Source organism: Aricia agestis, chromosome 6, assembly GCF_905147365.1.
Source record: "Aricia agestis chromosome 6, ilAriAges1.1, whole genome shotgun sequence".
Taxonomy (NCBI): Eukaryota; Metazoa; Arthropoda; class Insecta; order Lepidoptera; family Lycaenidae; genus Aricia; species Aricia agestis.
In genome coordinates this window covers 6,093,543-6,107,842 of record NC_056411.1, presented here as the reverse complement: position 1 = coordinate 6,107,842, position 14,300 = coordinate 6,093,543, and the positions used below count along the sequence as shown (strand labels likewise).

Genomic DNA, 14,300 nt, shown 5'->3' with positions numbered 1-14,300 from the left:
TCGGTCGTTATACTCTCCAAAAAATTCCTACATACTAAATTATGTAATACTAGAGATCGCCCAATGGTCGAAATTCGACCTTAGTTTCAACGACATTACCTACCTATATTTTGTAAAAAAAAATATTGACTTTATCATATTTTTTTCAACTCTTTTCTCTGGGACTCAGCTGATTCCAGACTGGCCGTGTAAGCATTGTCTAATAGTATTTAAGATTCAATTAAAAACTATAATCCATTTTCAATTTGTCACCTGTTGTCAACCGTAGACAGTGGCCGTGTTCGTCGGCGTAATTTTTAGCGCATTCACTGCAAAACCTAGTTATTGCGCATGTTCAAATCATGTCATGCCATGGCAACTACAACTGTTTACGACTTGACATTTAACCCAATTGCAATTTGTTGGTGGCGTTGCAATGATCAAACCTAGTGGGAGAGCCATGCTTCGGCATGAATGGGCCGGCTCGACCGGAGAAATACCACGCTCTCACAGAAAACCTGCGTGAAACAGCGCTTGCGCTGTGTTTCACCGAGTGAGTGAGTTTACCAGAGGCCCAATCCCCTACCCTATTCCCTACCCTACCTTCCCCTATTCCCTTCCCTTCCCATCCCTACCCTCCCCTGTTACCCTATTCCCTCTTAAAACTAGGCCGGCAACGCACCTGCATCTCTTCTGATGCTACGAGTGTCCATGGGTGACGGAAGTTGCTTTCCATCAGGTGACCCGTTTGCTCGTTTGCCCTCTTATTTCATAAAAAAAAAACAATTAAATTTTTAAATTTTTCCAAGTGATCCATATCCATATTTTCCAAAATAAAATAATCAAACACTATCATAGTGTTACATAAACTATTTGTGCGGCTGTTAGACAATTTAGGCTTATGTATTTATGTTTGGCTTTTATTATTAATTTAATCTATAAACAATTAAGACGTTGTTTACGACTTAACCAGCAACTTGTTATGGCGTTGCCATGACATCTTTTGGACATGCGCAATAAAAGGTTTGTCCAAAAATACGCCGACGAACACGGCCAGAGTAAAAGCCGGTCCATAATCTTTGTTGTCAATTACAGACTTCAACCATAAATAAAAGAGTATAATTCGTATGTATAGGCTTGCATTTCTCTGACTCAAAAATCTGTCATTTTTCCTAGTGTGTGTGTTGTAGTGTGTGTAATGTTTTATTTGTTGAAAAAATGTATGATAAAAGCATAATTTTAAAATAATATTAACTCGATGTAGGGTAGACTGGATACGATTGTGACAATTTTGGTTTGGAGGGCAATAATTTTGTTAATTTTACACCTAGCTAGGAAAATGTTATCACAAACCATAGTTTATTTATTTGTCTACTTAAAAATACTAATATATCATGCTAAAATACGATGTGTTAGTCATGGAATCAAATTTAAAAGAAGGAGGGAAATTGTCACAACCGACCACAACCCATGGACGGTTGTGACGGTGGTTGGGGTCGGTAGTGACATCTACAAAAAAATGTTTTATATGATTTTTATTTCAATAAAAATGTACCATAAAACATCATAATCTTATTCTAAACAAATTCATCTAGCGTATCAAAACATAGTCTATTTCTAAACATATTTATCAACCAAAACAACGACATCCGATTCATTTGATGAATTTCTCCGTTCTCTGTAAATAAGTCCTACGTTTGACTTCTTCGTAAGTATTGTCGTATTGACTGATAATATCCTGCACTCGTTTGGTCTCCTGCAAGCGTTTTTAGACATCTAAGAAAAATTATAGGATAAATGTATGTCACAACCGTATCCATAAGATTTGTCATAACTGTACCCAACACAGAATTTTAATTATCAAACAAGCGCCACGAATCGGCTAAACGATTTACGTAAAAAATAATCACTTGTAGTTAGCTACTAATGATCAACTTATAATAAGAAAATAAACGACATAGGCTATTTGCATACAAAAAATAGTAAACATTGAAATAAATCAAGCAAGAAAACCTTCTTTTGACTCTTAAAAAGCAATGAAGGCCCCTGATAACATTATCGTCAAGTGCTGCTGGGAGAAGCAATGCTGGGAGAAGCATTCAGACTTGCAAGACGCGTCTTTCTCTCTTAGCACCCATCCCCATATTCCGTATAGTTTCGCTGTTATGACGACTGTCACAACCGTTCCCTGGCACAACCGTACCCAGCCTAACCTACTCCTTCACCATAACATAATATTAATACGTGAACGAAAAACTTTGTAACCCTTTTTACGAAAAATGGGGAAACGTAGGTGCATGCGTTTTGCACAGTTACAGTTTATATGGTGAAGGAGTGCATCGAACTTATATTATTTTGAAATTATGCTTTTATCATACATTTTTTTAACAAATAAAACATTACACACACTACAACACACACACATGAGAAATTACAGATTTTTGAGTGACAAGCCTATACATACGAATTATACTTACTCTTTTATTTATGGTTGAAGTCTGTTGACAACAAGTTGACAAATTGAAAATGAATTATAGTTTTTTTTATTTAATCTAAGATACTATTAGACAATGCTTACACGGCCAGTCCCAAGTCCCAAGAGTTGAAAAAAAATATGATAAAGTCAATACTTTTTACAAAATATAGGTAGTAGTCCTAATGTTGTTGAAACTAAGGTCGAATTTCGACCATTGGGCGATCTCTAGTAAACTATAACTGTGCAAAATTTCATTCACCTACGTTTCCCCATTTTTCGTCAAAAGGGATACAAAGTTTTTGGCTCACGTATTAATATTATATAGATGTAATTTAGTATGTAGGAATAAATGTGTGTATACCTATGTAGATATAAAATCGTGAATAGTCCAAATACCTTTATAAGTAGTTGAAAAGAAACTTTTTTAGTTAGAAAGAATTTTTTTTTTTGTGATTAATAATAATCAGTATAATAATATATAGTTTTATATGAAAATAAGAAAATGTAAATAATATACTTCTTAGTTTATTTCTGCTTAGACAAACTTAGAAAACTTTGAACTGCTTTGAAAATATCATCGGCAACTTGGTCAGGTATTTCCAAAGCCGGAAAATGTCCGCCAACATCAAGATTAGTCGCTCCAACAAAGTTCTGGAACTTCCACTGCAGAATTGTATCGGATTGATGGACGAGAGCGTTGTTCGTCCGAAGACCCCAAGTAGGGACACTTGTGGGAATACTGAAAGGAGAAAGAACATACAGTTTGTATAATGGCATGCTTTAGAGTCCTAAAAGACTCGCATATTTTCGAATGGAGAGATACATCGAGTTTGAAAGGGGAATGAAAACAGAGTTAGTTTAGTAGTATAATAGTCCCAGATTCTCGTCGCATATTTTGAGCTTGGTAGATACGAGTTTCATTAGACATTTGATTGTCAGTACTGGCCAGGTACATAAAGCAACATCAAACTACTTAGTACCTAATAACGAGAGAATATCTGGATCTGCAAACAGCGATTTGCAGATTCTGGAAATTATTTTAGCAAATAAAAAGACAAATTATTATTTGTGAAGTAAAGATAAATTGGCTAATTAAAGTTGTAAAAAAGATTTTTAAGTATATTACCGGGAAGTTCAATAGAGGTTACAATTTGGTATGTCTATTTCATAGAAAGATTTAAACTCATATGTTCTAAACAGGTTTTCAAAACAGAAAACTTTATCATCACTTTACGACATTCTATCGGTATGGTTAAACATATATTACCTGGCAAAAGTATGTTCAATCTCGCAATTCATGATGTTCTCCTTGAATAGCCGTAGCGACGTGGTGATGCTGCCGGTGCTCCAGTACAGCATGACGTTGTCTATCAGATCCGTGGCGTTGAAGGTGGAGAGGCCCACGTCAGGTAGGTCCTTGGTGATGGGATCCGTGAAGGCGAAGATACGGTCTATGATGTACGTTGCGAGACCCATTGGTGAGTCTTGGAGAACCGTACCTGAAAAATCCAAGCATAATATTAGGTACTAGATTAATCTTTATATTCATCAATTTATCTATCGCGCGTGAACCGCACATTTTTTGGGATAAAAACTTTTTACTTTAAATACTTTAAACGTATTCTATGTCCTTTCTCAGAGCTCAAGTATCTCCATAACAAACAGCAAAATCGGTTCAGCGTCTTAACCGTGAAGAAGTGGCAGACAGACTAACATACTTTTGCATTTTATTTTAAAAAAATCGAATATGTTTTTTATTAATTCTTTACGCCTGAATCAAAAGTCCCGGGTCACAGACTTTGTCTAAATTATTCACGGCTTTGTTTATCACGGTAAAATGTACGATTTCAATCGTTAAAAGGTAACAGACACACAAACTGACATGCTCTTGAATCCTGGATATTTTTTTCATTTATTAGTATGGATAAACTTGTATTCCTATATTATAGGTTTACCAGGATGTGATGGCAAATTTGGATGGATTATTGGATTTTTTTTTTATATTTACATGTTTCACATATAGAATCAGCCGCTTTAAAAAAAAAGATCAAAATGTTTTATGTAATTACCCCGGTATTGCTAGAGTCAATTTCTTTTCTCACTTTTTGCCATCAGATTCTGGTAGACTAGACTTACCTATAGTATCAGGTTTCGTAGACTGAAGGTGCAGGTAGCCAGTCTCTTCTAAAAAGTTTGCCAATTTATTACTAAAAGGCTGCCTGTTATTTCCAACATTCTGCCATATTTCGCCCGCAGCCCACGCCATTTGGGCGAACTTGTCAAAGTTTATTGGAAAAGTGGTATGGAAGCCAAGAACTTGGTCGGGGAAGATGGTAGCTAAGTGGCTTCCGATAATGTGGCCTATGTCACCACCGTGGACATAGAACTTCTTGAATCCGAGACGCACCATCAGGTTTCTTATTACTACAGCCATCTCGTAACCACTCAAACCAGGTCTAACTGGGGCCTGAAATTCGGTAGATGATGTATTTATTTTATATCTTTAAACGAGCACTTCTTGTATATATTTATATATATAATTGGAATATCGGAATCGGCTCCAACGAATTTCATGAAATTTAGTAAATAGGGGGATTCAGGGGCGATGTATCGAATCTAACTAGGAATCATTTTTAGAAAATGTCATTTTATTCGTGTTTTATCGAATACCGAGCAAAGCTCGGTCGAAAAGCTAGTTGCAATTTATATGCGCGTATGTTTTAACCGATATTGCGAAAATATGAAATAGTTGGGTTAGGCATTATAACGTCACGAAATGTACTGAATGAGACATTTTTTAAAAATATACATTGATTTAACATATTAAAAATAGTTCAGAATGGGTCATTTAAAAATGCATCGCATCGCCGTGTCACATTGCAATGTAAACTAGATGTTTAGGCTTATAAAAAGGTAAATACAGTAATAAGACAGAAATAATAAGATTTAAACCAAAACGTTGCTTGGTATGCGGGAAATTTTAAACTATATAGTAGTTACTACCCACAAAATATTGTAAATCAATTTAAAAGAATCTAAACGATGCATGTTACGTCAAAAAAGTAGATACCGTAGAAAAAATACGCTGAAAAACATTTTAACATTTCCGAGCTACGGGCGCACACAAAAAATACTAAACGTATCTAGGTGAACAACAACTCCGGCCAGGGCTTGTTCGGATCTGAGATTGGATATTGTTGAACAAATATTCAAATATTTCGAGATTCGACCAATCGACACTCAAGAAGCCACTCAATAAGTCAGAACAGAAGTTACAAGTTCAGGAAAATATACAAAATACGTATGGCTGTAATATAAAACAAAAAGGCAGTAGTCGTTTGGTTGTAATAGTAAAATGATTTTATTTATAAAATATGCTGTTGTAAATAGTATATTTTGTTTAAGAATAAACTACTAGAGTGGGACGTATTAAATTATTTCAAGCCTTATTTTGTTTCCATCTTATTTTAAGTCTGCAGTGGTGACTAAAGGCTGCAAAGGAGATTAAAAGCTGCATTGATGACTAAAGGCTGCAGTGGTGGCAAAAGGCTAATAGGAGATTAAAGGCTGCATTGGTGACTAAAGGCTGCAGTGGTGACAAAAGGCTACAGTGGTGGCAAAAGGCTGCAGTAGCGTCTAAAGGCTGCAAACGAGAGTAAAGGCTCAATTGGTGACTAAAGACTGCAGTTGTGACTAACGGCTGCAGTGGTGACAAAAGGCTGCAGTGGTGACTAAAGGCTGCAGTGATGACTAAATGCTTTGTTGTATTGTATTTTCTAATTTTATTTCTTATCTCAAATATACTAATTGACGAATGTGTATAGTTTTTAGATTCTTCTCGTGCAGCTGACATATTATATCAAGTATTTTCCGTGACTTAAGTGTTAAATTAAGGTTTTTAGATTTTGGGCTGAGTAGTGAGTATAAGGCTTGGCTCTACGTGAGATCTCACTACTTTTTGATACCACGAACTATATTATGTTTTCGTTTTGGCAACATTTTTACAGGAAAATGTTTTTGGTGGGATATGTTTAACAAAACTTTTTTTTTTCTCTAAAATCATGCGATCAGTCTTTCAGACTATGAGCAGATGAGTTTAACGAATTGTGGCAGGCGGAGATTGTTCCCCATTGGGCACATCTCTATATTGATTATTTTGGATCTTAATCCAGTGTGTCTAAGTCCAGGATATTTCGCCTTTTAAGGCGATTAGTAGTATCTCTGTGTAAGAGCATTTGAGCCAGCTGATTTGGGTGGTTTTTAGCCGAAGTTTGTACTTTGTGCTGAGCATTTTAATTTCCTCTTTCACTGTCTGAAAGCCTAAGAATTCGTGTACTTCTGAGTTTTTGATGAACCATGGGGTGTTGCACAAAACTAATGTTTAACAAAACTAAAAAAAAATTGTTCCACGCGGGCAAAGCCGCGGTCAACAGCTAGTAATATTATATACCTGAGAGTAAATGAATCCTGGTAAGCTGGGAGCGATGACTTCGAACACGAAATCGTACCTTGAGTTCTCAGTCGTCAACTTGGGAATTATTTCGTAAAACTCTCGCACTGAGGTCGGCCAGCCGTGTAACAGAAGTATCGGGACCACCTGCAACACACCTTTAAAAAGTTAACAAAGACAAACTAAAACGTAGTGATTATATTCTCTTTGAGACAAACAAATACACAATAATACTAAGATTGACAACCTCATTTTGTGAGTATAAAGAGTTTTTTTTTAATTGGTTAATAATTTATAGTTAAAAAAACTGAAAAACATGCTTACTTTTTTTTTTTGCCAAATTATTGCATTGTCATTGGATCTTAATAACATAATATTATGCAAAGTTACGAATTAAATAGATGAGTGGATAAAGGTAATCGTGCTCAAAGATTCTGTTACATACAGGGTGTAATTAAACCTACTGGCCTTATTTTTCTTAGGGCTTAGTTATCATTAGGAGAGTCCATTTTGTCAAAAAATAGGGTGTTAATTTTTTTACAATAACATAATATTTTATCCCACATAAAATCGTTGCAGAACGGTCACTTCGCGGCGGTGGGTAGAGCGGGGTGACGCGGAGGATGGCGCGGGAGGCCCGGCTGCAGCACGCGCCGGCGATGCGTAGTGTCCATTAATTGTGGTGTTTTTAGGAAAACTTTCGGAAGCTATTTTTCAACATTTTATACTCCACTCGGTCTAATTTGTCGCTAGCGGTCATTGCCTCCCTGTCAAAAACTTGTCATTTTCCATATTATAAAACCACGATTGACAATATCTGACACTTCATTGTCAATGGCGATTTATATGGAAAGTGGCAGGTTTTTGACAGGGGGTCAATGACCGCTGGCGAAAAGTTAGCCCGAGTGGAGTATAAGCAAAATGTTTACTTAGAGATGACCACATGATCACATAACCGATTGTGAGCAAAGCCACAAGATTGGCAAGTCAATCGATTCATCGGTTTAAGCGTGAACATGTACCTAACAGACACATTTTCGTTTAGTATGAAAATATACATTTATGTAGTTAATTTTTATTAAATAGGTGCTGTATTAAAACGTAAATTTAATTAATTTAAATAAATTAAATAGGTGCTGTATTAAAATTAAAACCAAGTATTAGATGAAAATCAGTACCCAAAATTATTAAGGTAATATGAGTCTGGTTATAAGTTATAAGCCCAACGTAGACTTTGCGGCTTACAAAATCTTATGCTACGATAAGTTTTGAAGTTAATGAAGGTTCGCACCTCAGTTTAGGTTAACCGAATAAATTAAAAGGTATCCTTACATTTACTTGTAGTGCTAGCACGGCGACCAGCGGAAATACGAAAGTATGGACAAACTGTGGAAATAAACCTAAGGTGACGTTCCGATCTTTTTTCGTTCCGAAAATTCAATTAAAATGCCACTTTATGACACACTATAGTATATGTCATAATGTAGGATATTATTTGAATTTTTAGAACTATAGTCTGTCATAAAGTGGCTTTTTAATTGAATTATTCGGAACTAAAAAAGATCGGAACGGTACCTTAAGTTCATCTCCACAGTTTGTGACTATAGTCTGTCATAAAGTGGCATTTCAATTGAATTTTTCGGAACGAAAAAAGATCGGAACGGCACCTTAGGTTTATTTCCACAGTTTGTCCATACTTTTGCATTTCCGCTGGTCGCCGAGCTAGCACTACTGGTGCTAAAATTCCGCGAAAATAGGCGTCCTACATTTTGAGTGGTGTTTACCAGTTTTCAAGTTACCTACATGTTTTTCATTTATAATGTTCCGTCTGAAGGGTAAAAACGAGACACCATTACTAAGACTTCGTTGTCTGTCCGTCTGTCTGCCTCCAGTATCTCAAGAACCGCTAAAGACTTCTGAAATTTTCACATATCGTGTATTTCTGTTGCCGCTTTTCTAGATGACGCCCGCAACTCCGTTGCGCCAAAACCCGTTTATCGCGGCGGAACCGTACATTTTTTCGGGATAAAAAGTATCCTATGTCCTTTCCCGGGACTCAATCTCCCGAAAGTATCTCCATCCCAAATTTCGTTTGGGCGTGAAGAGGTAACAGACAGACAGACAGACAGACAGTACACTTTCGCATTTATAATATAAGTATGGATGCTTAAAATGTAATAAAATTAATATTTATCCATTAAAAATTACAATTTTTGGCCTATTACTCTTTAACGACTTACCTACTTCTAAAATCTGTGGTAACGACACTGAACCCTTCATAAGCGAGTCCGACCGCACTTGGCCTGTTATTGTCTAACTTGTATGAAGCGCCAAGTAGCACATTATTTTGTTTCGTTATAAACTGACTGCCTTACCTTAACATTTGGTCCAGCTTTAGGTTTCACGTGCACAAAATGTATATCCAATCCCTGGATATTGGTCTTGAAATGGTCAAATTTATTCAAATATCGAACACGCTCCCTATATTTGTACTTGAACTGCCAGTGGGCGAAAATCTGGGCTACCGCATCCGAGTTCAGACCGTAGCTCGATGTTTCGTTCAGACTCTTCACTTTAGTCATGCTGCGGTAGTTCTCGAATTTTCTGCGGATATTCTCTTGCATCTGAAATAAAATAGATATAAATTCATCTTCAAGCAAGTTTAATACGTCTAAATTATATTATGAAATAGGAAAACACATTTTCTATCGGCTCTTTATATCGGCTTAACCGTAGGGGGAGTCACCCCCTACGGTTTTGTTGACAGTGGCTGTTTTTTTTTTAATTTTTAACCAAGCAATTCATCTAAAAGAGTGATTTTATAGTGCCTAAGCGGGTGCGTAGTACTGTACTACGCACCACTAGTATACAAGAGAACACGATGACCGACACGACTACCGAGAGATCAGACTCAGAATTGCCTTTTTATAATACCCATTCTTTAATCATCTTTGTGACTGTACTAAATATGTTCTAAAAAGCATCATACAATTAGCTTTTTAACAATGAAATTCCACTTTATTGTAGAGCTTATTTTGTACAGTTCATTGGTTGCAGAAAGATAGAATGTAATTGTGAATGCTTTACACAATTTAACAAGTCACAATAATTTAACAAGATGCAACAATTTAACAAGTTGCAATAATTTAACAAGTGGCAATAATTTAACAAGTTGCAATTATTTAACAAGTTACAACCGGTTAACGAATTGCAACGTTCACGCGTCTCTAACAAAGTTTCAGTTTTTCCCCAGGCTGCAATTACTAACTCCAGTTCCCGAGGAAGACAAAGTGAAAATTATATTTTACATAAACCTTATTTGATGACGAAAACTGAAAAGGACACAATTGAGTACAATGTACTTAACAATTAATTTAACATTTTAGTTTTAAGTGCATTTGAATAATGAGATGCATTTTCTTTACGTGGTTATATATTTCAAAGTTTTTTTTTTTTTAATGTAGAGAGACTCACGCACTCAGAGAGATTTAGTGATCTTACTTAACTTAAATAAAGGTTTTGACATAGGTTCCGAAGTTAAAGTCTCTAAGTGAGACGGCTAAAAAACTTTTTTTTTATTGTATTTTAACGCCCATTTGAAGCCTTAACATGTCTTTATTTATAATAAATTAATATTTGCGGTTTATTCACCGATGTAATTAAGTGTCGGCTTGACTTTACTGATGCCAGCACTATTGAGATTATTAATTACAAGCAGAATTAGTCGATAGGCAATTTCGCGCTAGTTACGACATAAATTATTCTGGAGACATAATGACATTGTAATTATAGTGAGAGGTGAATGATCAATATCATCTATATTAATGTTAATAAAATGATAATTTTAGACTGTTTAAGACGTGTGATAATAAAAACTAAGGAAGTAACTCTGTGTAGAAAAGTCATACATAAAGAAAAGCTTATTTTGCACTATATTTTTTTATCAAACTACAATACGAATCATAGTCAGTGATTATTATTAGAGTTAAAATAGTTATAGTGTTGCGAGTTGAGTTTTTTCTTATTTGAAACCTAACTTCCACACTAACAGACGAATATTAATTTATTTAACGGTAATGACAAAAAAAAGATATCCACACCCGAACGTATAACCTCCGCGTTTTTAGAAGTCGGTTAATGAAAATTTATACATAAGTTCCATAATATAATAATATTATCTGATAAACTCTTAGTTAAATTGAAGTTAATGCGTCTTTATTTTTGGTGGTAAGTAGGTACTGTTTTTTTTCTAATTTACAAGTCACGATGCTGAAATCTATCTTACTCAAAATGTATTCGTTTAAACCGTTTTCTTTAAACTTGCAACTCATCAAAACAATAATCACCAAAATAACTTTAGTCACTGTTTTACTTGTACCCAATAACCAATAAAAAGATCTACTTTTCGTAATTCTCAGCTGTAAAGGAACTACAGATACAGATAAAACATTAACATACACTAGCTGTGTGACCGAGCTTTGCTCGGTATCCGATGAAAATGACATTTTCTAGAAATTATACCTAGCTAGATCGATTTATCGCCCCCGAAACCCCCTATATACTAAATTTCATGAAAATCGTTGGAGCCGATTCCGAGATTCCAATTATATATATATATATATATATATATATATATATATATATACAAGAATTGCTCGCTTAAAGATATAAGATAACCATAGTTTGGATCTTTTTATAAGCAAAGTGAGCAAATTTAACAATACCTTACAAGTTGCAAGCCTCGATGTATCTTTAGCAGCGTTAAGGATGCACAAAAATGTTAATTTGTGTTACGAAAATTTCTGATCGAAAATTAGGCGAGGGAAAGTAATTTCCCCTTTTTTCGTACGCGCGGCAAAAATGTATATCTGCTTCTGCTTATTTATTTCTGCCGGCACTGCCACATTGCAAACCCGTTGTTTTTTTAAAATAAAAAATATACTCACAGAATCGGAAAATACAATCCTATACGGTCTTATCGAGAGGTCCGCTTTACTCCCACTCGCTCCCCACCATTTGTGCAACTCAACTTCTGGCATGTCAGGAACCCTTGTGAGTGTTTGGTAGCATTTGTATGAAACTACAGCCAAGAATACAACAAAAACAGGCACAAGGATCCAACAAAGTATCTGAAAAACGGTATAAAAATTCAAATTTATAAAATCAATAAACAGTTAAATATAATATTATATAAACCTTTGCTGTCCCGGCAAATGTTGTTTTGCCATAAGATGATTTTCTCTGTTTTCCTGCTTTTCTCTTGACGTTTTTTCTATATTTTTTTTCTATAGACCTCACGGAGCCCGAGACCTTTCCAATGAATGCAAAACCGTAGAAATCGATTCGTGCGTTCTGAAGTTATAGCGTCAGGAAGGAAAACCCGACTTATTTTTATATATTAGACTATAATACGACGCCCACAAATCACAATCCACATTTTCCTTGCTAATAATATAGAAATAAGAAAGTGTCTGTCTGTTACCTCTTCACGCTTGGTTTAAGCTCATGTAATAATATGAAGTTCCACCAACACCAACTTAATTTATATTTAAATCTTAACGTTAAAATTTGATGTGAAAGTGTCTGTCTGTTACCTCTTCACGCTTGGTTTAAGCTCATGTAATAATATGAAGTTCCACCAACACCAACTTAATTTATATTTAAATCTTCACGTTAAAATTTTTGAATTGATTAAGATGGCGTTTGGTACAGAGATACTTCAAAGAACAGGATCATTCCCGTATCCTTTTAAAGGATAATTTTTGAGGCAAAACACACGGTTCCAACGGGATAGAGGAACATACGGGTACCATTACTATTTAAATACTTTTTCGTCAGAATACTTTGTACTTTTGAAAATCGAATAGAATTTTCAGTGAAACACATTTACAGTCAAAGTAAAACAACTTACATTACATTTTTTCGGTGCCGTCCCACTTGTCTCGCCGACTGTACTTTTATTTTTATCCTTTTTCTTCGGCGCCATTTTTAATTAACCGAGTCCACTGCTTATTGTGTTTGTAATTAAACTACAATAAAGTAAAAGATAATTTGTATCTTTATCTTATCTTTAACGTAATGCTGAACCTCAGGACTGTTATCTTTTGGATTATCCAATTTTGGGTACTGACGTGGCCCAATTCCATAACTCATTGACCTGTTATCTTTTGTGTATCGGAACTGCAATTAGAATTACTTGTTGAATAATTTTATTGCTTAGTATTATTTGATGCAACAGCTTCTTGGAATGCAGCAAGGAGATACCGTGACTTTATCGCCGATTTCGATCAAAGACGAAGACATAATATTACTATGATAGGTTACGGACTACGGTTGACGCATGAATCGCAGGATATCCTTTATTGGGGGTGATACCGTTTCCTCCGAGTTGGTGTCCCTGGGCCCCTGGGTGCGCCATCCCGCCCTTTACACGGGGTGAGGTACTCAGGGTGGCTGATCGCCGGTCTATTTCTATCTTTCTCTCTTTTTATTAGTTCTCTTGTGTGCTTATTATATTTTATATATTCTATCCTTTCAACGTCTTTTCTTCTCTATCTTTCACTTTATTTATTCCTTCTCTACATCAGCGTGTGTTTGTGTGAATAATATGTCAGTGAGTGTTTGTGTGACGGATGGACCCGTGGGTCCCCAAATCAGGGTTCTGGTGCCCGGCCGTGGGTTGCGTGACGAGAGGGTGTCTACGTCGCAAGGGCACTGGGGCGGAACCACCCCAAATTGGTCAGGTCAGATCGGCCTTAACGATCAACAATGGAGAAGCGCATTGAAAAAATAAGTCCCCGGGCGGGTACCGACTCAGTCGGAGAATCCCGCACTCCTGGTTCACAATCAGGAGTCTGGCCCACGTATACGGGGGGTGCCATCATTGCGTGTGAAGAGGGGGCCGCTACGGCGGCGAGTAGTGTGGAAGAGGGCGCGATTACGCGCGATAGTCCGGGACCGGTGCTCCTCACCGCACCGGCAACGGACTCGATCTGCTTTACCAATGACCTATGCTCAGCAAAACGGACACCGACGGTGCTCTTGGAACGGATTGACGACTCCGACTGTTCTGCCTACACCATGAGGACAGCCGGAAGCTCTCGCGCTTCATCACGCGATCGAGCAGGTGGGAGTTTGACGGGCAAGCGAAGACTGTCTTTGTCCTTGTCCGGCTCAGACGACGGAGGCTCCGAAAGGTCTTTCCGCTCGGAGACTCGGAAGAGGAAGTCCGCCAAAAGAGGACGAGGACGCCCCCCTACATCAGGGGATTATATAGAGATGGCTGCAGTTAAACGGAATCTCCTTGAATTGGAGCAAGAGGATCTCCGTTTGCAGCCTGAAAAAGACGTAGCTAAGGCGCTCAAGCTAGCTCAGCGAAAAGCAGCTCAAGCTGCG

At 36.6% G+C, this 14,300-nt stretch overlaps 1 protein-coding gene across 1 annotated transcript; it reads right to left on the bottom strand.

The window, feature by feature from the left end:
- Window positions 1-2,964: 2,964 nt before the first annotated feature.
- On the bottom strand, window positions 2,965-12,936 carry LOC121728442 (juvenile hormone epoxide hydrolase-like). The gene is made up of 7 exons (XM_042116637.1): window positions 12,817-12,936; window positions 11,852-12,034; window positions 9,281-9,529; window positions 6,906-7,052; window positions 4,592-4,922; window positions 3,723-3,954; window positions 2,965-3,194 (listed from the first exon to the last, which is right to left on the bottom strand). Exons 1-7 carry the CDS (start codon window positions 12,889-12,891, stop codon window positions 2,981-2,983), a joined length of 1,431 nt encoding a protein of 476 aa, XP_041972571.1. The 5' UTR covers window positions 12,892-12,936; the 3' UTR covers window positions 2,965-2,980.
- Between the last annotated feature and the right edge of the window lie 1,364 nt (window positions 12,937-14,300).